The sequence below is a fragment of the Brassica napus genome, chromosome C7 (assembly GCF_020379485.1).
Source record: "Brassica napus cultivar Da-Ae chromosome C7, Da-Ae, whole genome shotgun sequence".
NCBI classification, from domain to species: Eukaryota; Viridiplantae; Streptophyta; class Magnoliopsida; order Brassicales; family Brassicaceae; genus Brassica; species Brassica napus.
The window spans coordinates 54,652,008-54,676,205 of record NC_063450.1 but is presented as its reverse complement, the minus strand read 5'-3'; the positions used below and the strand labels follow the sequence as shown (position 1 = coordinate 54,676,205).

The 24,198-nt window shown below is 34.9% G+C and overlaps 8 protein-coding genes and 2 non-coding genes across 11 annotated transcripts; 7 read left to right on the top strand and 3 right to left on the bottom strand.

Moving 5' to 3' along the window:
- The first annotated feature begins 11 nt into the window (after nucleotides 1-11).
- On the top strand, nucleotides 12-972 carry BNAC07G47310D. The gene is made up of 3 exons (XM_013849755.3): nucleotides 12-173; nucleotides 391-576; nucleotides 697-972. Exons 2-3 carry the CDS (start codon nucleotides 397-399, stop codon nucleotides 784-786), a joined length of 270 nt encoding a protein of 89 aa, XP_013705209.1. The 5' UTR covers nucleotides 12-173; nucleotides 391-396; the 3' UTR covers nucleotides 787-972.
- Nucleotides 973-1,111: 139 nt separating this feature from the next.
- LOC106407310 (F-box/kelch-repeat protein At4g39240-like) lies at nucleotides 1,112-2,561 on the bottom strand. The gene is made up of 2 exons (XM_013848151.3): nucleotides 2,496-2,561; nucleotides 1,112-2,464 (listed from the first exon to the last, which is right to left on the bottom strand). The coding sequence occupies exons 1-2, from the start codon at nucleotides 2,559-2,561 to the stop codon at nucleotides 1,397-1,399; spliced, it is 1,134 nt and encodes a 377-aa protein (XP_013703605.1). The 3' UTR covers nucleotides 1,112-1,396.
- Nucleotides 1,112-4,474, bottom strand: LOC106408632 (F-box/kelch-repeat protein At4g39240-like). The gene has a single exon (XM_048763467.1). It carries the CDS (start codon nucleotides 4,416-4,418, stop codon nucleotides 3,294-3,296), a length of 1,125 nt encoding a protein of 374 aa, XP_048619424.1. The 5' UTR covers nucleotides 4,419-4,474; the 3' UTR covers nucleotides 1,112-3,293.
- Nucleotides 4,475-10,456: 5,982 nt separating this feature from the next.
- On the top strand, nucleotides 10,457-13,930 carry LOC106410963 (probable LRR receptor-like serine/threonine-protein kinase At2g16250). Its single transcript, XM_013851602.3, has 4 exons — nucleotides 10,457-12,823; nucleotides 12,915-13,046; nucleotides 13,144-13,166; nucleotides 13,242-13,930. The coding sequence occupies exons 1-4, from the start codon at nucleotides 10,908-10,910 to the stop codon at nucleotides 13,802-13,804; spliced, it is 2,634 nt and encodes an 877-aa protein (XP_013707056.1). The 5' UTR covers nucleotides 10,457-10,907; the 3' UTR covers nucleotides 13,805-13,930.
- Nucleotides 13,931-14,089: 159 nt separating this feature from the next.
- On the top strand, nucleotides 14,090-15,115 carry LOC106410965 (protein NONRESPONDING TO OXYLIPINS 2, mitochondrial-like). The gene is made up of 3 exons (XM_013851605.3): nucleotides 14,090-14,306; nucleotides 14,386-14,504; nucleotides 14,850-15,115. The coding sequence occupies exons 1-3, from the start codon at nucleotides 14,161-14,163 to the stop codon at nucleotides 14,867-14,869; spliced, it is 285 nt and encodes a 94-aa protein (XP_013707059.1). The 5' UTR covers nucleotides 14,090-14,160; the 3' UTR covers nucleotides 14,870-15,115.
- Nucleotides 15,116-15,315: 200 nt separating this feature from the next.
- Nucleotides 15,316-16,516, top strand: BNAC07G47270D. 2 transcript variants are annotated; one of them, XM_022706233.2, is made up of 2 exons: nucleotides 15,316-16,029; nucleotides 16,146-16,516. In XM_022706233.2, exons 1-2 carry the CDS (start codon nucleotides 15,898-15,900, stop codon nucleotides 16,335-16,337), a joined length of 324 nt encoding a protein of 107 aa, XP_022561954.1. In that variant the 5' UTR covers nucleotides 15,316-15,897; the 3' UTR covers nucleotides 16,338-16,516. The 2 variants fall into 2 exon arrangements, with proteins under 2 accessions (XP_022561954.1, XP_048619420.1); XM_048763463.1 differs by having other exon boundaries at nucleotides 15,663-16,029; nucleotides 16,152-16,516.
- A 607-nt stretch (nucleotides 16,517-17,123) lies between these two features.
- Nucleotides 17,124-18,931, top strand: LOC106410867 (probable cinnamyl alcohol dehydrogenase 9). The gene is made up of 5 exons (XM_013851497.3): nucleotides 17,124-17,377; nucleotides 17,479-17,592; nucleotides 17,684-18,197; nucleotides 18,277-18,430; nucleotides 18,507-18,931. Exons 1-5 carry the CDS (start codon nucleotides 17,280-17,282, stop codon nucleotides 18,707-18,709), a joined length of 1,083 nt encoding a protein of 360 aa, XP_013706951.1. The 5' UTR covers nucleotides 17,124-17,279; the 3' UTR covers nucleotides 18,710-18,931.
- On the bottom strand, nucleotides 18,904-22,137 carry LOC106410868 (egg cell-secreted protein 1.4). The gene has a single exon (XM_048763462.1). The coding sequence runs from the start codon at nucleotides 19,393-19,395 to the stop codon at nucleotides 19,009-19,011; it is 387 nt and encodes a 128-aa protein (XP_048619419.1). The 5' UTR covers nucleotides 19,396-22,137; the 3' UTR covers nucleotides 18,904-19,008.
- On the top strand, nucleotides 21,740-21,870 carry LOC125591014. Its single transcript, XR_007327003.1, has one exon. It is a non-coding gene; the product is annotated as a small nucleolar RNA SNORD14 (small nucleolar RNA).
- Nucleotides 22,138-23,418: 1,281 nt separating the features above from the next.
- Nucleotides 23,419-23,542, top strand: LOC125591025. The gene has a single exon (XR_007327012.1). It is a non-coding gene; the product is annotated as a small nucleolar RNA SNORD14 (small nucleolar RNA).
- Nucleotides 23,543-24,198: the final 656 nt, after the last annotated feature.

Here is a 24,198-nt window from a genome sequence, read left to right as displayed (position 1 = left end):
AAAACGCAGCGTATTCTACCCCTTGTTAGCCAAGGTCCGTGTTCTTCTCGAACCGACTATATATGCATTCATCGAGACTCATTGTTTTGGCTAGCAGAGAACTCTAGAAGCAGCAGCAGGAAGAGAAATAAAGGTAAAAGCTTTCAGAATCATCTCCGCAACGTTGTCGACCTGTAAGTTTCCACTTTCATTTTGATTTATTTTTTGTTCGTTTCTGTTTGGCATTTGATCGAACACTTGGTGCGTACCTTGCTTATTGTTGTTGGAATCGGTTGGTTTGGATGTGCTTGAGCAATTAATACCCAAAGATAGATAAATTTTCAGTTTTGCTGCTAGGAACACTATATCTACTTGGGTTTCTCTGTGTTTACTTTGGGATGGACTTTGCAGGCAAAAATGGAGACACCACCAAAAGATGAAACACAAAACCCTCCTCCGAGACCAGCCATGGCTTCATGTAGGAGGAAGGTAAAGGAAGATGCCACTTTCTTTGAGGACGTCAAAGATCACATCGATGAGTTCATCCATGCCTCCATGGATGAACACAAGACCTGTTTCCAGAAGACCATCAGCAAGGTTCCTCTCTTGTAGTTTTGGTTCTCAAAAGAAAGTCTCGCTGGTGTTCTCTGATTCGTACTCTGAATACTATCTATGTGACAAATCTCTCTCTCCTGACCTATGTGGATTGATTTTCAGATGTTTGGATTATCCAAGGCTGTGGCTGAGAAGCAGGCCGAGGGAGGAGTCGAGAGTCAGTTGCCTCTTCAAACGACAGTGTCGGATTAAAGAGTTTGGTTCCTTCTCATCCCGTGAGCTTCGAAGATACCACATGTCCTTTCCTCTTGTTTATCCAAGTCATTTTGTAAATCAACTTTATCAACGTCTTTGACCTTTCTATCTGACGGTGAATAATCTTTTGAGTTTGTGTTAATTACTCTTAGTAGTTCCCAAAATATATAACTTTGGAAAACAGTGAAGCCCTTTGTTATATATAATGCACGATGTGTAAGGTATGTTAGGTAGAACTAATCCGGCACCAAACTCTAAGAGGAAATCTTCATCTTTATGCTTAACTTGCACATAAACAAGTTGAATGCACACTACTATAATATCGCCCTAAGACCACGTAGAGCTTGGCCATGTTAAAATTTCAAACAATTCAAAAGTACATAGCTGTTGATAAAAATAAAATAAAAACCACATCCATAGATTTGTAAAAGAAAGAAACAAGGGCAAGAAAATTCAACATCTTGATCAGACCAAGCTGCTCCAATACATTTTCAAACTTAAACATAAAAATAACAATCCATATATTATTACAAAGAAGTGATGAATGATGCATCGGTATCTCAAAGCCAAAGGTAACTACTGACCTCCCGCACAATGGAGTGTGGCATCAAAATGACACAGACAGAGATCGTACAATGGTAGAAAAACCTTCCGAAGCAAGCACAAGACCAGACCACAAGATCGTCCCCCAAGCCTCTCCTCCTTCCCTCCTCTCCAACCCGATCTCCGTATACCAAATCTCCGTCGAACACTTTTCAACGTTACACAAAATCGCAATTTTGCCACCACAATTCGCCATCTTAGTGACATCACGGACACCAGGAAGATCTTCAAGACCCTTCACTCGGGTCCAAACCCTCGAGACAGGATCAAACTCCCATAATATGTTCTCCTGGTCAAAACTGTAGAGCTTGTCATCAATGACGCAAGAACCCACCCTCCACTGCTTGTTCAACAACAAGTCCCTCTCCAAAACTCCATCTTTGGGATCGTAAACAAAGCTACTATCTCGATCCATGATGCAAATCTTATCATCCATCACGAAGCTCCTGATCGTTTTCTCATACACCTCCACGTCAGACAAACCCCTCACAGTCTCCCAAGTTTGAGTCTTTAGATCAAAAGCCTCCACCCAGTTCGGAGACAGAGGGTCACACCCTCCGATCACATACAACTTCCCGTCGACGATCCCCGCGGCGGCGCAGCCGCGTTCTTGCTTCATGTTAGGGAGGGAGCGACACGTGTAAGACGGACAGTCGATGACAAACGCAGTGGAGACGAAGCTCTCGTCGACGCTTCCACCGAGGAAGTACATCTCTGAGCCGACAACGACGATAGACATTCCCCAATAGGGAACCAAAGGGAACGAAGGGACAGGAACCAAACGGTGTTTAATCTCTTCTTGTCCGAAACTAGGTTTGATGAGATTGAGAGTGTACCATTCAAGGGTTCGTGTACAGTAAGGTCTAAGCGCAACGTAAAGTACGTGTTCTGTGCGGCGGAGTGCTGAACGCTCTGTGTAAATCTCCGGCGAAGCGATGAGACGCCTCAAGGTTGTGGAGACCAGAGAAACCCACGGATAGTAACATCGAGGCACGCGTGCTAAGCAGTTCAAAGAGATTTCATCTGGAAGTAGTAACAGCGACGATGGCGCATCATTATCATCATGCAATTTCTTCGGCGTTAGAGCCGGAGGAACTTGTAACGCTTGAAAGATGCATAACCCGATCGGCGTTAGCGCCGGAGGAACTTGTAACGCTTGAAAGATGCATAACCCAACCAGCCTAGCTGGCCTAGATGGTCTCGAGGGGAAATAAAAAAACCCAATACGGAACACGCGGATTCTATGCGCTGGCCAGGCAATTGGGGTATCTAATTCCCCCTAGTATCAAATGGTCTGAATAGCGCTGAGGGGTTGGCAGCTGGGGATAGAAATCACTCCAAGTTAATCAAAAAAAAAAAAAAAATAAATAAAATAAAAAGATGCATAACCCTCGTTGTAAGATCGCGACGGCGAAGCAAGGAAGCAACCTTGTATTTATTTATATTTAATCGTTTAAATGGGCTTAGGCCCATATCGTTTACGAAACGCTTCCATTAAAAGAAATTTAAAACAAAAAATTAAAATGTCATCATAAGGAAAACTATACCGGTTAATTAATCTTTGGAAACAATGAGGCCTTTGATATTTTGGTTGGCGGGTAGAAATAATAAATCATCAAACTTAAAAGGGAAAATCTTCATCGTTAGGCTTAATTTTTTCTTCAAGAAGTTGATCCAAATCTATAAGATCCCCTATGACAAAGTCTCGCTCCACGTAGAGCTTTGACCATGTTAAAATTCAAACAATTCAAAAGCATGGTCGATAATGTCACATAGCTTATTCGTAAATAAATAAAACAACTTCCAAAGATTAGTACAACAAAGGAACAAAGGCAAGAAAATAGAGCATCCAATAGTTTATAGCCTTAGATCTTCATCTTGATCAGACCAGCAATACATTTTCAAAATGACACAGCTAGAGATCGTACAATGGGAGAAAAAGCTTCCGAAGCCAGCACACGAGTAGACAACAAGATCGTCCCCCAAACCTCTCCTCCTTCCCTCCTTTCCAACTCAATCTCTGTATACCAAATCTCCGTCGAATGCTCTTGAAGGTTAACCAAAATCACAAGTTTGCCACCGTAATTCACCATTTTGGAGCCTTCAGCCTTATCAGGAAGATCTTCAAGACCCCTCACTTGCCTCCACACCCTCCCGAGAGTATCAAACTCCCATATCGTATTCCTCCGACCAAACGAGTACAACTTGTCTTCGATCACGCAAGAACCCACACTCCACTGTCCGTTCAACAACGGGTCCCTCTCCAGCCTTCCTTCTTTTGGATCGTAAACAAAGCTACTCTTCCGATCCATCAAGTAAATCTTATCATCAATCAGGAAACTCCTGATCATTTTCTCATACATCTCCACCTTGTTCAAACCCGTCACAGTCTCCCAAGTCTGAGTCTTTAGATCAAAAGCCTCGACCCAGTTCGACGACCGAGGTTTGCAACCTCCGATCACGTACAACTTCCCGCCGACGATTCCCGCGGCGGCGCAGGCGCGTGCTTGCTTCATGTTAGGGAGGAAGCGACATGTGTAAGATGGACAGTCGATGACAAACACAGTGGAGACCATCTTTTCGTTGACGCATCCACCGATGACGTAAATCTCCGAACCGACGGTGAAGATGGACATTCCCCAGGAAGGAACCGGAGGGAACGACGGGACAGGAACCAAACTATGGTTCACTCCATACGCTTGTCCGAAGGGTTTAAGATTGAGAGTGTACCATCGAGGGGTCTCTGTAACGCAAGATCTAAGCGCGACGTAAAGGACATGCTCCGTGCGGCGAAGCAGTGACCTTTCTACGTAAATCGCCGGCGAAGCGATGAGACGCCTCAATGCTGTGGAGACCATTGAGACCGACGGGTGGTAGCATCGGGGCACGCGTGCTAAGCAGTTCAGAGATAATTCATCTGGAAGTAGTAACAGCGACAGTGGCCTCGGACCATGCACTTTCTTCTTCTTCTGTGGCGGCTTCTCGGCGTTAGAGCCAGAGGAACTTGTAACAGTTAAAAGATGCATAACCGTCGCTGTGAAATGTCAACCGCACGAAAGAAATGCGAAGATGGGGCCTACTATTTATAATTTAATCGTTTAAATGGGCTTAGGCCCATATCGTTTACGAAACGGTATATCTTGAGTCTTTTAAATGGTACTAGTAGTGTCTTTTGTAATTTTCTTAATTCGCATAGAATGTATCAAAATAACATATTTGTGAAAACACTGTAGTATTGGTTAACTTATTTGACATTCATATTTATGTTAATTTTGCAGTTATATAAACCACCAGCAAGATGAAATCCCAAAAATCACGAGCAAAAGAGATCCAAAGAAAAAGAGAATCAACGAGAATCTGTCGGAACACTCATGAAAGGAAATCGAAGCTGGCGAAATCAAGAAGACGTTGAAATGGCCGAAACAATTGCTTTTTCTCTGATCCCCTATATATATATATATATATATATATGTTATTTGTGAAACATTACAACTTCTTTTTGTAACCACGTGTCATCAATAGGATGATTCTTATAATTATTAGAGAAATATGTTGGTCATCTAATTATATTATAAATTTTTTTATTAAACTAACCATAAATTCATTATTAATGTTATTTATTATTTTTTAAAACAAAAATTACGGATTGCCTAATGTGGCTAAAGTATATATGACAATTAATGATTTTGAATAATAAAGATCTGATAAAAAAATAATGTATCTTCTATCAAATTTGTTTAATTTTAAACTATTAAAATAATTTAAAAAAATCACAATAACCATATTATAAAAATTTAGATTTTTCTGTATACGTTATATTTTGAATTTTAAAAAACGACTATAAATTACTAAAACTGTTAAAAGTCTCACATTCAAATTTTGCGATCCATGGTTTAAAATTTTTGTTATGACAAAATACAAGTGATTACAAAATCATTTAAATAAAGTTCTAATTTAATTAATCATTAAGATTTAAAATATATATGTATATATATCATTCTAAATTAAACTATAAACCATATTGAATAAATAAATATTTTAATTTCAAAATTTACTTTGAATAATTTTTTTTGATAAAAGTTTTGAACTAACATTGATAAATTTTTTAAAATTATAAATTACTAAAATTATTAATCCCACAATGAAAATTTTGTTATCAGTAATTTAAAGTTTTTGCTATTAAAGATACACATGATAAGAAAAAATATGAGTAGAAATCATCATTTAATAGACATTAATATTAAAAATATATTATGTATGTTAATATCATTTAAATTTAATTACATATCCTATCAAATTTTTTAAAAAATTGTTTGGATTAATAAAATTGATTTATACGTTTCGCACCAATTTAATTATATATGTAATAGTTACTGACTTTTAATTATTCAATATATATTTATTATTTCATAATATGTAAGAACATATAATACATAAAATAATTTATATATATAATGTTTATTCCGCGCAAGGCACGGGTTTTAATCTAGTCTATACTAATAAAAGGGACCTTTTGAGGCTCCATAGAGCATCCACATCAGCAAAAAAAACTTCTCCAGAAAGATGACACGTGACATAAAATATAGTTTTACATTTTAATATTACTAATTTTCGAAAATGATAAATAATATGTAAACATACAACATAAAAAATGGAAAAATTACATTAAATATATGTAAAATTACCATTTTTCACTTAAAAAAAGACGGTTTATGTTCATAATGTAACATTACCGCTATACTAATAAAAGGGACCTTTTGAGGCTCCATAGAGCATCCACATCAGCAAAAAAAACTTCTCCAGAAAGATGACACGTGACATAAAATATAGTTTTACATTTTAATATTACTAATTTTCGAAAATTATAAATAATATGTAAACATACAGCATAAAAAAATGGAAAAACTACATTAAATATATGTAAAATTACCATTTTTCACTTAAAAAAAGACGGTTTATCTCCATAATGTAACATTACCGTTTTATTAAAAAAACAAAAAACATTATATATAATTTCGAAAATAATAAATAAATGTAAACATACAACATAAAAATGGAAATACTACATTAAACATATGTAAGATTACCATTTTACATTTTTATTTTAAAAAAATAATATGTAAACATAGAACATAAAAAATGGAAAAACTACATTAAACATATGTAAGATTACCATTTTGCACGAAAAAAATACGGCTTATCTCCATAATGTAACATTACTATATTATAAAAAAAAAAACATTATATATAATTTCGAAAATAATAAATAATATGTAAACATATAACATAAAAAATGGAAATACTACATTAAACATATGTAAGATTACTATTTTACATTTAAAAATAACAATAATATGTAAACATACAACATAAAAAATGGAAAAACTACATTAAACATATGTAAGATTACCATTTTTCACTAAAAAAAACGGCTTATCTCCATAATGTAACATTACCATTTTATAAAAAAGAAAAAAAACATAAATATAACTATTTGACTATTTGTCCAAGTTCTTCTATTAAACATTGTTGTTTTACGTTAAAATGGAAAAAAAACATTAAGATTTAAACATCTATCTTAAAATATAAAATATAGATATTAACTAAATATAAAGTATAAGAAAGAGAAATACTCAATATATAGAAAAATAAATAATAAGTAAATATTATAAATATATGAATTATATATACAATAATAAGTAAATGCACAATTTTTAAAATATGGAAAGAGTACATTAAATATTAAACATCTATCTTAAAATGTAAAATATAGATATTAAGTAAATAGAAAGTATAAGAAAAAGAAATACACAACTTAAAAACAACAGAAAAAGTATATTAATATTTAAACATCTATCTTAAAATGTAAAATATTGATATTACGCAAATAGAAAGTATAAGAAAAGGAAATACACAATTTAAAAAAAATGAAAAAAATACATTAGTATTTAAACATCTATCTTAAAATGTAAGTCTATTTTAAAATATAAAATTATTAGTAAATGGAAAGTATAAGAAATAGAAATACACGATATAAAGAAAAATAAGTAATAAGTAAATATACAATATAAATAAATACGCAATTTAAAAATGGAAAATTACATTAAGATTTAAAAATATATCTTAAAATTTAAAATATAGATAATACGTAAATAGAAAGTATAACAAATGGAAATATACAATTTAAAGCAAATGGAAAATGTACTTTAATATTTAAACATCTATCTTAAAATGTAAAATAGAGATATTAAGTAAATAAAAAGTACAAGAAATGGAAATACATATACATGAAAATAAATAATAAGTAAATAATATAAATATATAATATATGAATTATATATATAATAATAAGTAAATACAATTTTTTTTAAAAAAAATGGAAAAAAGTTCATTAAGCATTAAACATCTATCTTAAAATGTAAAATATATAATATAAGTAAATACACAATTTAAAAAAATTGAAAAAGTACATTAAGATTTAAATATCTATTTTAAAATATAAAATATAGATATTACGTAAATAAAAAAATATAAGAAATGGAAATAAACATTAAAAAAAATGGAAAAAGTACATTAAGATTTAAACATCTATCTTAAAATGTACATCTATCTTAAAATGGTAGTAAATTATATAAAAATGGAAATGCCACATTAAACAAAAAAAAATGTATAGTTTTACATCAAGAAAGTCCATATAAAGTCATTATTCCATCAATATCAACCTCACACTATCAAGGAAAACTTCAAGGCACTCGAGCAAAAAAATGGTTCCACCATCAACTCTTGCCGTCCCAAAAACCTTTAATGACCTTGAAGGAGATTTTTTATAACAAAGAACTTTTTGTTTGGTGGATTCATTGTTGGGAAACCCGCAACTTCCAAAAGCCAAACTTATTCATGGGAATTGAATTGCTTTTCATAGACTCAAATGTATTCTTACAAATTTAAATTAATCTAATCTATAATTTTATTGTTAATATTCATACTAACTCTTTCATGATCAAATCATTACAGTTAATAACCATTCAAGCGTTTATCCCGAAACACTTCTTTCCTCGCCGAATCAGGTATTGGTTCATGTTGGTTTAGTATTGTTTTTGGTTTATTAACCGGTTTAGGATGGTCCTATTGTAAATATAATTTAAGTTGGTTTAGCATATATTATGCTTAAAATAAATTAAATTAAATAATAGTAATATTATGCTTAAAATATAATTTTAGAGAGTTTTCAAATATAGTTTACAGAACATTATAGGTGATGAATTTAATTTATTAAATTCGTTTATTACTTAAAACTAAGTTTTTTTAAAAACATACTGAGTTATAAATATCAATGCTGGATTGGTGAGTATAACATGAAGACAAAAATATAAATTTTTCATTTTCAAGATAAGAAATTCAGCTTTTATTCAGTTACTCAATATATAATATCTTAAATTATTTTTTAAAAAATATACATAATTTATATATTTAGATTAATCTTCCAAACTTAAACTATTATATTATATATGAATAATGTTTTTAAATAAAAATAATTTCAGATTTAAAAAAAAATAAAAAAAACAAATGGTTATTTTCAAATAATGGATGTAATTTACATTATACTATCATTTAACAAGTATTAAATACGTTTTGATATATCATTATTTTCTATTTCCAGAAAAAAATAAATTGTTAAACATCAATATCATCTAGGTTAAGTATACTAACATCACAAATTCAAACATCAGAAAAAATATTTACATAAACATTATAATACAATAATTTAATCAAAAAATACAACTCAAAAAAACAATATTCAAAAGAATAGTTATATACTTAATATTTGAAAATCAAAGTTTTTTTGCTAAAATTTTACTTACCTGGTCAAGGAGATCGACCATCTTTTTACGGATCGATCGATTGTTGAGCATGTGGTCGATCCAAAAATACTCTGAAGTTTAATTAAATATCTAAAATATTTATTTCAACACTCAACAGATAGTTTTGCTAAATATGATAACTAGATAGCCAACAAAATTACAAAAAAATATTTAAATAGTAAAAAATATGTTAATTTAATTATGACACGCATCTTAAAATTTATATAAATATATATCATAACCTAAATATAAATAATTTAACAACTTAAATTAGAAAAAAATAAAAATTCCGGGCGTAGCCCGGGTTAATCCCTAGTACCATATTAAAAGTGTAACAAACTTAAACCATATCTTTCGTTAATTAATGAATGAATGTACAAGGGAGTTTATATACAAGTATGGTAAGTGATATTTACACATGTATTATGTACACATAAAGTAAGATATCTACATTTAATATTCTACGTTATTCATTCAAGACTTCAAAATCTCTTTATATACAAGCTATAAGATCATAAGCCCATCGATACAAAGAAAACTATTACGATTGAGACAAGGAAATAAACTAATAGATAAGTCTAGTCGATATATAAAAAAGTATATTGTAATAGGTCCAATCTAATTCAGTTTTGCAAACTTTGAATATCTATTTGTACTTTAGATAGTTTGAATCTATGATTAGAATTATTGTCACATGTAAAAATAGCACCAAAGTTTGACTGATGTTAACTTGTTAGTTATCAAATGTGTATCTTCAGTCGTACAATAATGTCAATCAAATTGTTGTATATCTTGGGTTTGACTTTTGTGGGTGTCGGTGAAAATGCTGACTAATACAATGTCACTTGAACGTAGACTTTTTTTTTATCTCTCTCATAAATAGAGCCACGATTACTCATCTTTACCGATTTAATACGAGAAAACTGTAATTAAATTATGTATAGAATCAAATCAATTATTATTCTAGCTACTCGGAATTCTATCATTGATTTTAACATTTCTATAAAGATGGATAATATTTTAAAATAATATTAAATAATGATATATATTGAGAGTTCGTTGAGCTGTCTTGGCGGGATCGTTGAGAGTCAAAAACTCATCAAGACGATGTCGTATCCAAAATCTAACCATAAATCTTGGGAACGACGTGCCAGCGCGTATATAACGAAAGATCCCATCTCTCACTTTTTTCACTTCTTACACTCTTTGTTGTCTGAATGGCCGCTGTTCTTGACCAGTAATGAAGCTTTCTCTGTCCAGAACAGTTCCGTAACAAACTATGATATTAAAATATTATTCAACTTGGTTTCGTATTTTTTTAAAGACTTTACATCTTTCTCTCTCTAAATCTAGACGAAAAAAAGATGGAAGAGTTAGAGAGAGAAAAAAATGATTGGTAACCAACAATGGGTTTTGATTCTGTAAGTGCACAGAACATTAATTGCTAGAAAGTCGCAGAGGGTACAGAGAGAAGAACCTATTTTTATCTTTGTTGGTAAAAATCATAGAACGTCACCAAAAAAGAAAGTTTCCTTTTATATTTGATTTTGAGTGATGGTTTCTCAATAAATTGCAAAGATTCTCTCCAATTGAATCTTAGGAGTTGAAGCTTTAAAGGGTCTTTAGATTTTCTCATCAGAGTTTAGAGAAAGCATGACGGATCAGAAGAAGACAATCTTGCAGCTCTTCTTCTTCTTCCTCCTCTTGTTGTTAGAGTCAACGCTCGAGCAACAGACAAGTTCTTCTTCCCCAGTTGAGAAATCGGCGCTTTTGGTACTAAGGTCTTCTCTGGGGCTCAGAGGAAGAGATTGGCCTGTCAAAGGCGATCCTTGTCTGAACTGGAACGGCGTCAGATGTGATCAGAACGGTAGTGTAACTCATATCAACATTTCAGGGTTCAGAAGAACAAGGGTTGGCAATCAAAACCCTCAATTCTCAGTTGACTCGCTCGTCAGTCTCACCCGTTTAGCCTCCTTCAACGCCTCAAGGTTCTCACTTCCAGGCCCAATCCCTGTTTTATTGGGATCCAGCCTGTTGACTTTGCGGGTGTTGGACCTTAGCTCTTGTTCCATCACAGGAACCATCCCTGCAAATTTGAGTGGGCTATCACGCCTCACGTTTCTTGATCTTTCCAATAACTCAATCCAAGGGAACATTCCTCTGTCTCTTACGTCTCTTCAGAACCTATCATTTCTTGATCTTTCCTCAAACTCTGTAGATGGTTTGATCCCTGCTAGTATTGGGGCACTCTCAAAGCTCCAGCGTCTGAATTTATCACACAACGCCTTGTCCTCCTCCATACCTCCATCACTTGGAGATATGTCTGCTTTAGTTGAACTTGATCTCAGCTTCAACGACCTGTCTGGTTCGGTTCCATCAGAACTCAAAGAGCTCAGAAACTTGCAGACACTTGTAGTTGCTGGAAACCGCCTTTCAGGATCCCTACCTCCTGATCTGTTTAGTTTCATGAGTAAACTCCAGATCGTTGACTTCAGAGGCTGTGGTTTCACCGCCGTTTTACCTTCTACCTTATGGTCGTTACCAGACCTGAAGATTCTAGATCTTTCTGGAAATCAATTCTCCAACGAGCTGCCTAATACCACTGTCAGTTTTGGTTCTACTGTCTCATTGCTAAACATGTCGGAGAACATGTTTTACGGCAATCTCGCACTTATACTGAGGAGGTTCCGAGTTGTTGATCTGACAAGAAACTATTTCCAAGGTAAAGTTCCAGACTTTGTGCCCATCAACGCTTCCTTGAGCAACAATTGTCTTCAGGGGCCAACGAGCCAACGAGGATTGTCGGACTGCTCTTCGTTTTACTCCAGTAAGGGATTAAGTTTCGACAATTTCGGACAGCAACCAGCACAGGAAAAGAAGCCTGAGTCTCCCTGGTTAAGCCACAGGATTAAAGTTATAATTGCTGCAGTTGGAGGGTCTATTTTGGTTATGCTCGTTCTCATATTGTTACCGATAACAGTGAACTTCTGTGTCCGTAGAAGAAACAGGTCATCAACCAGTACACGTCCTAGAGGGAGAAACAACGGCGTTGGCCCATTGCCTCCTGATGAAACACTTCCCTCTGAAAGAGGAGGAGGAGAAGGAGTCTCTGTAAATTATGCGAGCCTTGGAACGTCATTCACCTATCAACAGCTGCTCAATGCCACAAAGGAATTCGGAGATGCGAACCTGATCAAGAAAGGAAGATCAGGTGATCTTTTCAAGGGAGTTCTAGAAACCGGAGTCCAGATCGTTGTGAAGAGAATCAACTTGGAGTTGATGAAGAGCAACGAAGCGTATCTAACAGAGCTGGATTTCTTCAGCCGGTTTGCTCATCCGAGAGTAGTCCCATTTGTAGGAAAATGCTTAGAGAACACAACGCAAAAGCTCTTGGTGTATAAGTACATGATGAACAGGGATTTACCGAGCTCATTGTTCTACAAATCAAGCTCCCTTGTTGACGACGGATTGAAATCTCTAGACTGGATCACCAGGTTGAAAATCGCATTGGGAGCAGCAGAGGGACTTTCTTATCTGCATCACGACTGTTCACCATCTATAGTCCACAGGTATTTCACCATCATTCCTTTACATTCAAACCAACAAGCACAATGTGTTCATAGTGATGCTGATTTTCTCCAATGTGACTGTGTTTTAAAGAGATGTACAAGCAAGCAGCATTCTCCTGGATGATAAGTTTGAAGTAAGGCTTGGAAGCTTCAGCAAAGCTTGCCATCAAGAAAACAACGGCCGTCCAAAGAAAATCGCCCGCTTGCTCAGCAGACTATCCCAGTAAGTGTCTCTCCAACACACTGAGTTGAACACCTTAGCTAAAATTAGATTAAACATATCTAACAAGAAGCTTCTTTCGTTGTTCACTCTCTTTCAGGTCTTCTCAAGAAAGTGTTCCTGGTGAGTTCATCATCTTCAAATGTTAAAAATCTAAATTCTTAAATCTCAATATTCTAACAATCTCTCTCTCCACAGACTCTCCAGCAACAGCAACATGCGCATACGATGTCTACTGCTTCGGGAAGATACTCCTGGAGCTAATCACAGGCAAAATCGGAATCAGCTCATGCGAAGAGCCCCAATTCAAAAAGATCCTAACGGAGATAATCCCCCACATCTCATCACAGGACAAAGAGCCGATCACAAACATTCTAGACCAATCCCTCCTCGTCGACGAAGACCTCTTGGAAGAAGTCTGGGCGATGGCGATCGTCGCCAGATCCTGCCTCAACCCCAAACCGACGAGGCGTCCGCTGATGAGACACGTGGTGCAGGCGCTGGAGAATCCGCTGAGAGTGGTGAGGGAGGACAGCAGCGAGTCGGAGAGGTTCCGCACGATAGGATCCTCGCGAGGGTCGTCGAGCAGCGGAAGAGTGTTCGGAAGCTGGAGGCAGAGCATTTCTGATCCCGTGGCGGCGGGGACGAGTAGCCTTCTGTCTCAGGCGGAGGGTTTAGCGAGATCCGGAGGTATGACGGGATCGTCGACGAGGGGAAGTAGCCGTGGCGCGTCGAGTCGACGAAGTATGAAAGATGTATAGCGAAAAAACGAACTCACACTATATATTTTTTTCACATTTTCTTTTTTCTTTTGTGGTTATGATTTGTTTATCTTTGTTCATAAGATTCCCAGAAATTTATAAATCAAACACGACCAGTTTTGATTTGGTGATTATCTTTGGGGGAAATTGTGTCAATTTGGAGAAATATGTAAATTGTAATACCTTTGGGGGGGGGGAAATAACCATAAAAATAAAGTCTTATGGGCCAGTGATTGTGAAGCCTATTGGGCTACTTTGGGCCGTAGGGTTGGTTTAGTGCTATGTTCTTCACGAAGTCGTCGTCGTCCATTTTCATAGCGTTTCCTCCTTGAGATTCTTCTTCGAGAGAGAGAGAGATGGCATCGCTTTGCAAGTCAGCGCTATTGAGTGGTTCTAGAAATTTAGTATCTAGATCGAGGATCGTAACTCAAAAGTATCTCAATCTTAAACCGACAACGACGACTTCAGCTCCTTTTGCTTCATCCATCCCTCGCGCTTCAAGGTGAGCACTCGAATACTGAACCATGTTTTTGTGAGATTGTGTTTAGTAAGGAACTTTTTGTCAATGCAAATTGTTGAAGGGTTCTGTCGGCTTTGGGAAGCGTTGAAACGATGATTCCGCTTCACAGTGCGGTTGCTTCAGCTCGGCTCCGGTCAAGCATCGCTGCTGATTCCTCTTGTTGGAGCATGCTTTCCGAGGGTAATTTTTCATCTCTTTTTTTCTTGTTTATTTTCCTTAAATTTTCTGCCCTTTGTGCTAGTTTTTTTTTTGTAACTGCTTTTGAAATTAAAAGTGAAATTGGAGATTTATTGATTAGTAAGCTAGAATCTCCTTCATGGAATAGGGTTGAAACTCTTAGATGGCAATCTTTTTGTATGAAATGGGATTTTAATAGATGGATGGCTTCGATGATATGGGTTCTCAATAAGCATGACTCTTTACATAATCATTTTTTTAGATATATATGTTTGGTCTTAGATTCTTTATGTGCTTGTTGTGTAAACTTTGCTTTTCTGACATGTCTTCTTATACTCAATGCAATAGGATTTGCCACGCCTTTGTGACCCCCCCCCCCCCGGTCTGCTGGATTCTATATAAGGCAAAAAAATAATAATCAAAACTATTAGGACTTGCTTTCAGACAATGAATGGACAAGAATATTACTTTCTTCTAGTTTGAACTCTTTCGTTGATGTATTGTTATAGTTCACAAGAAATGTTGCTTCAAAGTTCCAGTTATCTTTCTGTTGCTATTTGTATCCACACATTTTGGGGATTTTCTGCATGGAAATTCAGCTTCTCCTCTCTTCTCTTCTCATTTGCATTGGTCTTGATCATGAAGCGTCCATGGGTTGATTGATACTAGTTACTGTGCTGCTTAAGACTACTCTACTTGCTGTTGCCAGTTATAGGACCGGTTGTGTTATCTTGAGTTTAGACTTTTTGGGGGCATGGAATGGATATTAAATATCTCAAACTACTACTAATCATCATCTTATAGCGAACAAATTAGACGTCGTTTTCTCAATTCTAACGAACATACTTAAACTGAAAACCCTACCAACCAATAATTGTGAATCCAAACTTTCCTTGCAGTCTACTCCTGCACTCGTTTATTTATAATAATGATGTAAGCTATAACTTGATTACTATTTTTTTTTTCTGGTCTACCAACTATGTAACTACAGTATTGTTACACTAGAAAACAGAAATATACGATAACCCCACACTCACCAGACAAACTGACAGATCGTCCCACGCTAATTTCGCCGGGCTTCTTGTTTATATTACCAATGGGAAAAAAATAAGCAACTGTGCTTAATGAAAATTACTAGCTATTACTAAGGAAAATAATAAAATCACAGTCTATATCCTTTGACATTAATCAGTCATTTAGAAGGTATTTCTACTGAGTTAAGAATAAAATTTCAGTAAATAAAAGAGATAAGGTTATGATATAGAAACTACATACAAAACATGCGTGTGTGTGTGCGCGCGCGCGCCTATATAATAGCTCATGTTCTTAATGTAATAACTCGAACGAGATATAACAAAGAGAATTTAGAATACCTAGCTAGCTAAAGGCTAGCAATATGGGGAATTGTGGACTAAAGCCAAAAGTATTGTCGGAAACCGGAGCTCCGGCGCCAGAGGAGCTTGAGATTTCACATCTTGAAGATCAGAAGATCGACGCTGCGAAATCTCTTATCAACTTGTTCCTTCAAGTAAGTCAACTAAAATTTACAAACAGAAACATAATGTAATAGCTTTTGGGATGTTAAATTCTTAATTATGTTAATCGTTTATATATCGTTTGTGGGGGTTTTTTTTGGTTAAATACGACAAGGCAGATAAGACTATGAAAGAGGTCGAGAAGACAACACCGGAAAATATACCCGTTACTAAAGATCTGAAAACAGCTTTGGCTGATGATCAGAAGGTTGTGAACGAAGAGGCCGTTCATGGCCAGAAAGTGATCGACGATGCGACTGTGAAAGAAACAGAAACAGAGGCGAAGTCAGAAGCGCAGTGAAATAAGCTCAAAACTTTTTACAAGCTAGTTTCTGCATTTGCGGTCTTGGATCTCAATACACTTTTCTTTTGTTTAGCTTATGTTTGTTCCTGTCTTAGATTCCCAAATGCAAACGCTTGATTCATTTACACGATTCGTCAATAAAAAGATTGTGAATGAAAGATGCTTTAAAAAGCTTAGTTCATGCGTTTTTTGCGTCGATGGGCTCTGTACAACCACTTTAAAAATGATGCATGCACCAAATAGGCCATAGCATCAAAGTGACGTTACTGGGATGGGCCTTAGAGATTGAACGTGCGGGTAAAGACTCGAACCCGAAGACGGATCCGAATTCCATGCATTTAATTGGGGAACAACTAACCCTTTAAAGAGGCCACCAAACTCTCGAGCCTTCAACCTATCAATTTATACATGTACAGAACAGCCAATACCATTTTTACACGTATCCATAGTTTGTTGTAAGTTATAAACGCGGCCACTTCTAACCACCACCGGTTCATGAACGACATAAATGATACTACAAGGAAAGCAAGCATACTAGTATTATTTAGGAAAAAAAAATACTAATTTCTTAGTGAAATAAATAGATTTGCACAGTAACGTCATACGAATCAACGAAAATCCTTGTATAACTAAACCATGTTCTAATTTTCTTTGATACTAAGAATTTTTTACTTGGGATATACCCAAAAAATGGCTTATTATTATACATACAAAGAAATTAAATTAAATAACTGTCCTAATTTCATGCAATTTGATTTAAAAAAATAGAGGAGACAAATAAATAGTTTCTTAAAATACTGATGAAAGCAATAAAAGAGTTATTAATAGCTCGAGCTACTTTCCTCTCCTCTCCTATGTGAGAGCCCATATATGCACCACTCCCTTGAGATAACCTAACCACACAACATAAACCAATCTCTCCCTCACTCACTCAAACAAATGGCGAAATCTCCAGAGACAGAGCATCCGAACAAAGCCTTTGGTTGGGCTGCCAAAGACAAATCTGGTGTACTCACTCCTTTCCATTTCTCCAGAAGGTTCTCATAATCAGTCTCTTGCTTCACTGTTACATAGTTTTTTTTTTTGGTCTCATTCACAGAAGGTATGTTTATAATAGAGTTTGATGCTGACTTTGCAGAGACAATGGTGACAATGATGTGACAGTGAAGATCTTGTATTGTGGAGTGTGCCACACTGATTTACATACCATCAAAAACGACTGGGGCTTCTCGTATTATCCTGTAGTTCCAGGGTAATCAAACACAAAACAAATTAGTCATACAAATATCTCCTATTTAAAAAAAAATGATTTACATGGCATAACCTATTTATATATTAATTAGGCATGAAATAGTTGGAATAGCTACAAAAGTTGGCAAAAACGTGACTAAATTCAGAGAAGGAGACCGTGTAGGAGTAGGAGTGATCACTGGTTCTTGCCAATCTTGCGAATCTTGTAACCAAGATCTTGAAAACTACTGTCCCCAAATGTCTTTCACCTACAACTCCATAGGATCCGATGGAACCAAGACCTACGGTGGATATTCGGAGTCCATTGTGGTCGATCAACGTTTTGTCTTGCAGTTTCCCGAGGGATTACCTAGCGATTCGGGTGCCCCCTTGCTGTGTGCTGGAATCACTGTGTATAGTCCAATGAAGTATTATGGTATGACCGAGCCTGGGAAGCATTTGGGTGTGGCTGGACTTGGTGGGCTTGGTCATGTTGCTGTCAAGATTGGTAAAGCCTTTGGTTTGAAAGTCACTGTGATTAGTTCTTCTCCTAGTAAAGAAGACGAAGCCATTAATCGACTTGGTGCTGATTCGTTTCTTGTCTCATCTGATCCTCAGAAGATGAAGGTAACTAAGAGTTCTCTTTAACCTATGGTTCTGATCCTAACCGGTTAAACCCTATGTTTTGTTTCTGTGGAAAATTTAGGCTGCAATTGGAACAATGGACTATATTATCGATACAGTTTCAGCAGTACATGCTTTGTTTCCATTGCTTGGTTTACTCAAAGTCAATGGAAAGCTCGTCACTTTGGGGTTACCTGAGAAGCCTCTTGAGCTACCAATCTTCCCTCTTGTTCTCGGTAAAGAAAACCCTAGAAACTTTCTCTACAAAGCCCTTGTTTCTTGTTGCACAAGTTAAACCCTTATTGTTAACAGGAAGGAAAATGGTGGGAGGAAGTGACATTGGGGGGATGAAGGAGACACAGGAGATGCTTGAATTCTGCGCTAAGCATAACATAACGGCAGATATTGAATTGATTAAGATGGATGAGATTAACACTGCGATGGAGAGGCTTGCTAAGTCTGATGTTAGGTACAGGTTCGTGATCGACGTCGCTAACTCCTTGAGCCCTCCATGACTTAGCCGAATCTAAGAGTTGACCCTGGAGGAGTTTGTTTCTTGTGCTTCTGTTGTGTTCGGTGTTATCTTTGTTTTCTACTGTTATGTTTTAGTGAACTGGTTTCTTCTGAAACAAGTCACCTTAAGTTGTCAGAGAATTTCTCTCTGTTTTCCTTTTCATGATATAATAAGTATTTCTGATTAGAGAAAAAAAACTTGATAAATCTTTTATTTGATAATAGTTAAATGGATCTAAAACAAAACACGAGCATTAAAAGATTTTTTCATAGCCATTTGCTTGTATTAATAATATCACAATCAAGCTTTCTTGGGAGAAGCAGCTGGAGAAGAGTCGCTAGAGTTTGGATCCTGGCAAAAGCCACGTAGGACATTAGCTTCCTCAGATGTAAAGCCGAGAGAAGTGAGCATCGCAGGCCAACAACTGGTCGTAATGACGTCGACGGCTTCACAACAACTAACACCGAGTTTGGTTTCGCCGTTGAGGAAGAAGAGAACGATCTCGTCAGTGCATGATTTAAGCTCGTACAATGCGTTCCAGCAATCCATTAGTCCTCCGCTTTGGAGCCTCGCCGCTATGTTGGTTGACTCCGATGGAAGATCTCTGCATGAGACGGTGGTGATTTGGAGGAGGAGGAGGCCAAGAAGTGCCACGGTGGCGAAGAGGAAAGTGGTGTTTGAAGCCATTCTTTTTTTTATTGCTGTGGCTTTGTTTTTTTTTTGTAAATTTCTTGGTTGTGCGATCAGAGAGGGCTAGCGATAGATCGAATTTATACTGATTTTTTTGGAGTTAGTGGTGTGATTATTAAGAGTAATAAAAGGTTCTATTAGTGGGGGCTGGTCTAGAGTAAATGACTAAGGAGTAATTAAAACAGGATTAGTGAAGCGTTAGGCTTTTTAGTGAAGAACAGATGAGTAACGGAGGATGTATACAAAAGGTTTCTTTGTATCAAACCTCTATTACGTTCAACAAGATTGACCAACAAAGTGGCTGTAGTTTAGTGGTGAGAATTCCACTTTGTGGCCGTGGAGACCTGGGCTCGAATCGCAGCAGCCAAACTTTAATCTTTTTGAATACCTAACATTTAGGTATGTACTTAAGTTTTCTAATTAACAACCCTTTTAATACTCCCTCCGTTTCGTTACGTAAGAAGTTTTGCTTAAAACCGCGGGTATTAAGAAACTTCAACTTTTTCTAAAGCAACAATAAAAACGTTTTTTTATTTATTGCACACATTCATTTTGTCTGCAACATTTAATTAGAAAGAGATTATTGTTAGTAATAAAATTAATAAAAAATAATACTAACAATCACACGGTTGAGTTTTTAGAAATTTTTTTACAACATTTTGGAGCCAAATTTTTGTATAACTAATTTAAACTAAAAAATCAAAATTTTATGATGGAGCCAAAGTAAAACTTTTGAACAGTTTGTAATATGCTTATTTAAGCTTCGAACCAAGAATGGTCACTCATTCTTTCTTATGGCGTCTGATTTTGATTTAAATGTTTCGTTTCAAAATTATGAGAGCGATATCTTGTTTGATTTAAACGAAATTCCATCAGAAGAAAAAGAAGAAAACGTTAACAATGGCTACAAAGATATACCAATTAGTCCAGGTATTTTTTTCGGTTACTCATTGGTGTTTACTTATTATATTCTCTAAGAGAACAGTGTCAAAGAGATTTATGTGGTGGTCACCACTAAACCATTATATTCTTCAATATTTAATCATTTATTGGCTTGTGTGATGCTCTGGTCAAAAATTGTTGGCGTAATCTTATTTCCTTTGTTTTAAAATATGTATATGTTGTTTTGTTGTCAGTCATAATTCTACTATCCATTTAACCTTATTTATTTCTTAAATTAATTTTTGTAACAGGACATGATGTTGTTCAAAGTCAACCAAATTTACCAAAAACCAGGAAATTTTTGTCAAATGAAGAAAGGCACGAGGTCTTCGGTGCTTTACTTGAGAAGAGCATTGCGGGAAAGTTGGAAAAAAATATAACAAAAGAAGTTTCTCATCAGTTCTCGGTGTCTATTGCAACCGTACAAAGAATTTGGAGACAAGCAAAAGCAACAACTAATACTGGAAGAGTTAATGTATCTCATCGGAGAACGGAGAATTGTGGTCGCAAAAGAATCACAATCGAGCCAACTCAAGTTACTGCTGTTCCATTATGCAAACGGACAACTTTGAGATCAATGTCTATGACTATGGGCGTGAGTCTTACAACACTATTTAGACGAAAGAAAGAAGGGCTTATTCGACGTCATACCAACAGCATCAAGCCTTATTTGAAGGAAGCCAATATAACAAGTAGGTTACACTTTTGCTTCTCTATGTTGGATAAAAATAGTCTACCTCACGAACCCAAGTTTGTTGATATGTACAACATAATTCATATCGATGAGAAATAGTTATATATGACGAAAAAGACCGAGAAGTATTATCTACTTCCAATTGAAGAAGAGCCACATTTTCTGTTTTGTTTTCTTTTTGACTTTTTTCTTCATTTTGATCCATATTTTTATGAAGAAAAAATAGATCGAAGAAAGCAAATCAAAAACAAAAACCAATGGAGTAAGATAACACTTACGGTGGTATTTATAGTGAATTTAGAAATAGATTTTTTGGTAACTAGTAGTAACTAGTAGTAAATGCTAATTGACTGACATTGTAAGTTGTGTTAAAAAAATTGAAAACTAACGACAAAACCTTTATGTTTTTAAGTGGAATATTGTATATTTATTGCTTTGGGTTCCGACAACAACTTATATTGTGAAACAAATATTTTTTGCTAAAACTACTTACATAACGAAACAGAGCGAATAGGTTTTAGTGAAAGCTCGTGTGAGTAAGAAGAAAGCCCTAATAATAATCGGACGCCTCCTCTTTCTTTATATAAATACTTCTCATCCTCGCTATTGTCTCTAAGACCTAAAACAAACTTAGTTTCATCTTATCAGTACTCTATAGTTCTTGTACTCTTGCTGTGTTAACTTATGAATCGTCTGAGCTAGGGATGTTAATGATGATAATAGGAAAGGTTTGTTTCTCAAAAAAAAACATTCGCAGTGGCCGCCTAAGAGCTTTTTGCCTTTCACCAGGCTTGAGAGTTAATGCTGTTTCTATCCTTCCTTGGATGTCTGAAACTTTATATTATTAGCTTTAAATCTAATAAGGAGGGTTATTGGAACATGAATTTCTGTGGAATTTGATGATTTTAATAGTTGAGAGGATTTTACAAGTTAACTAGATTTACCAAATTTTATCAAATACTTTTACATAGATTTCATTACTTGTGTATAGAATTCTATTGATTGTTATTAACTTTTAAAGTAAGAAATTAATGGTGGTAGAAAAAAAGGAAAGAAAATCATTTCAATTAAGACAATTCTTAAACAACTTTTAAAAAAGTTTGTCACAAAAAAGATATCAAGAAATAAAATGACCAAAAAATTTAATTTATACTTCTTACTTTATAGATATATAAATAATAAAAAATAAAAAATATTTTTTTATATAATTTCGAAATATATGTTTTAAATTTGAATTATTATTTTGAAATTTTTTTTTTTTAATTCGAAAGTGCTTTTTAAAACTATTTTTACAATTTTTATTTTAAATTTTTAATATTTTTTTCTATTTTTTTAAGTTGTGAATTGTATTATGTTAAAGTTGTGATTTGTATATTATTTCATTCTTCAATTTGAGTTTTTGTATGTGAGTGTATTTTATTACATTGATTTCAAAAATCTTATGGGTATAGATGATATTCTCAAAGTTGAGTACTATGAGTAAAAACAAAGAAAATTTACATCCCAATAGGCAATAACAACAGATTTTAATAGAATCTTAAAATCAATGAAAACTAAACTTTTCCAATAACAAATGATTTTGAGTGGAATTTAAAAATCACCACTCCAATAACAATGGATTCTATTTAGATTTTAAAAATTCACAAACCAATAACAAAAAAATCTCAAAATTTAATAACTCCTCTAAAATTCTTTGCCTGATAACAATAGGCAATAACAACAGATTTTAATAGAATCTTAAAATCAATGAAAACTAAACTTTTCCAATAACAAATGATTTTGAGTGGAATTTAAAAATCACCACCCCAATAACAATGGATTCTATTTAGATTTTAAAAATTCACAAACCAATAACAAAGAAATCTCAAAATTTAATAACTCCTCTAAAATTCTTTGCCTGATAACCCCTCTCCCCCTCCCCCCCTCCCCCCAAAGTTTATTTGTTTTCTATATGGTTCTTTAGATTTTGAGGGCTTAATGTCTGTTTTAGCTGAATTTGATTTTGCTAGTGCTGATAAGACTGAACAAAGTCTAACACATGTTAATTCATCTGTATCGCTTTGTAAGCTATCTCTGTTTGTTAACTTTGGGTCGCCTTTCGCCGGGCTTGAGAGCTTATGATGTTTTTATAATCCTTACTTGTATGTCCGAGACTATTTAGGAGGCTGTTTTATTTAAATCATCTTATCTTTGTTGTTTATGTGGGATTTGTGATCGGTTGATGAGGATAAACATTAAGGCTTGTTTCTCGAAAATTCGCAGTGGCCGCTTAAAGCTTTCGCCTTTCGCCGGGCTTGAGAGCTAATGCAGCTTTTATCCTTCCTTGGAACTGATCCATTAACTTCATTTTTTTTAATTATTGTATACTCGTTTGTAACTAAAAAGATCTATGATGATAAACGTTAAGGCTTGTTTCTCAAAACATTCGCAATTGCCATCTAAAGCTTTCGCCTTTCGCCGGGCTTGAGAGCTAATGCAGCTCCCTTCCTTCGTTGGATGTCTAAGATCTTATTATAGAGATAAGGATGATATCTTAGAGATAAGGATAAACTCATGTTAGAGTTATCTAAACATTCTAGTTCCTACTAGTTATAGGAATCGATACTTTGTATATATAGACCGCTTGGTACATCAATACAATATACGCTTTCTACTCATTACATGGTATCTGTATAGTCGAGGCATTTTCTTTATCTGTTCCCACACGCTACAAGTCTGGATTTGTTGTGAGCTGGTTTACGTTGGCATGATATTTGATTTTGTAGATAAGGATAAACTCATGTTAGAGTTATCTAAACATTTTAGTTCCTACTAGTTATAGGAATCGATACTTTGTATATATAGACCGCCTGGCACATCAATACAATACACGTTTTCTACTCATTACACTTATACTATCTTCCTTGTTTTTTTCTATGTTTCAATGGTGGCTGTTGGACAAACTTCTCATTGTTATTTTAATTATTTGTAAAATGTGGCCAAGTTTTAATCTTGTAAGATCATTTCTTGCATATACACTGTGATAATTAAAACATGTTACTTCATTTTCAGCAATTATTATGTTCGATTGAATCCTAGCAGCGAAAATTTTCGACCTGTTTGTATATCTTTTGGCCCATTAATTATATATTTTTCCATTGACATATAAACAAAAAAAAACAATA

Coding starts and splice junctions, on each gene's coding strand:
- LOC106408632 (XM_048763467.1), bottom strand. CDS start 4,418: ATGCATCTTTTAACTGTTACAAGTTCCTCTGGCTCTAACGCCGAGAAG.
- LOC106410965 (XM_013851605.3), top strand. CDS start 14,161: ATGGCATCGCTTTGCAAGTCAGCGCTATTGAGTGGTTCTAGAAATTTA. Junction 14,307..14,385: donor TCCATCCCTCGCGCTTCAAG/GTGAGCACTCGA, acceptor AAATTGTTGAAG/GGTTCTGTCGGCTTTGGGAA. Junction 14,505..14,849: donor TTGGAGCATGCTTTCCGAGG/GTAATTTTTCAT, acceptor TCAATGCAATAG/GATTTGCCACGCCTTTGTGA.
- BNAC07G47310D (XM_013849755.3), top strand. CDS start 397: ATGGAGACACCACCAAAAGATGAAACACAAAACCCTCCTCCGAGACCA. Junction 577..696: donor TCCAGAAGACCATCAGCAAG/GTTCCTCTCTTG, acceptor ATTGATTTTCAG/ATGTTTGGATTATCCAAGGC.
- LOC106407310 (XM_013848151.3), bottom strand. CDS start 2,561: ATGCATCTTTCAAGCGTTACAAGTTCCTCCGGCGCTAACGCCGATCGG. Junction 2,465..2,495: donor GGGTTATGCATCTTTCAAGC/GTTACAAGTTCC, acceptor CTAACGCCGAAG/AAATTGCATGATGATAATGA.
- LOC106410867 (XM_013851497.3), top strand. CDS start 17,280: ATGGCGAAATCTCCAGAGACAGAGCATCCGAACAAAGCCTTTGGTTGG. Junction 17,593..17,683: donor TATTATCCTGTAGTTCCAGG/GTAATCAAACAC, acceptor TATATTAATTAG/GCATGAAATAGTTGGAATAG. Junction 18,431..18,506: donor AATCTTCCCTCTTGTTCTCG/GTAAAGAAAACC, acceptor TATTGTTAACAG/GAAGGAAAATGGTGGGAGGA.
- LOC106410868 (XM_048763462.1), bottom strand. CDS start 19,395: ATGGCTTCAAACACCACTTTCCTCTTCGCCACCGTGGCACTTCTTGGC.
- LOC106410963 (XM_013851602.3), top strand. CDS start 10,908: ATGACGGATCAGAAGAAGACAATCTTGCAGCTCTTCTTCTTCTTCCTC. Junction 12,824..12,914: donor TCACCATCTATAGTCCACAG/GTATTTCACCAT, acceptor TGTGTTTTAAAG/AGATGTACAAGCAAGCAGCA. Junction 13,167..13,241: donor TTCTCAAGAAAGTGTTCCTG/GTGAGTTCATCA, acceptor CTCTCTCCACAG/ACTCTCCAGCAACAGCAACA.
- BNAC07G47270D (XM_022706233.2), top strand. CDS start 15,898: ATGGGGAATTGTGGACTAAAGCCAAAAGTATTGTCGGAAACCGGAGCT. Junction 16,030..16,145: donor TTATCAACTTGTTCCTTCAA/GTAAGTCAACTA, acceptor TTGGTTAAATAC/GACAAGGCAGATAAGACTAT.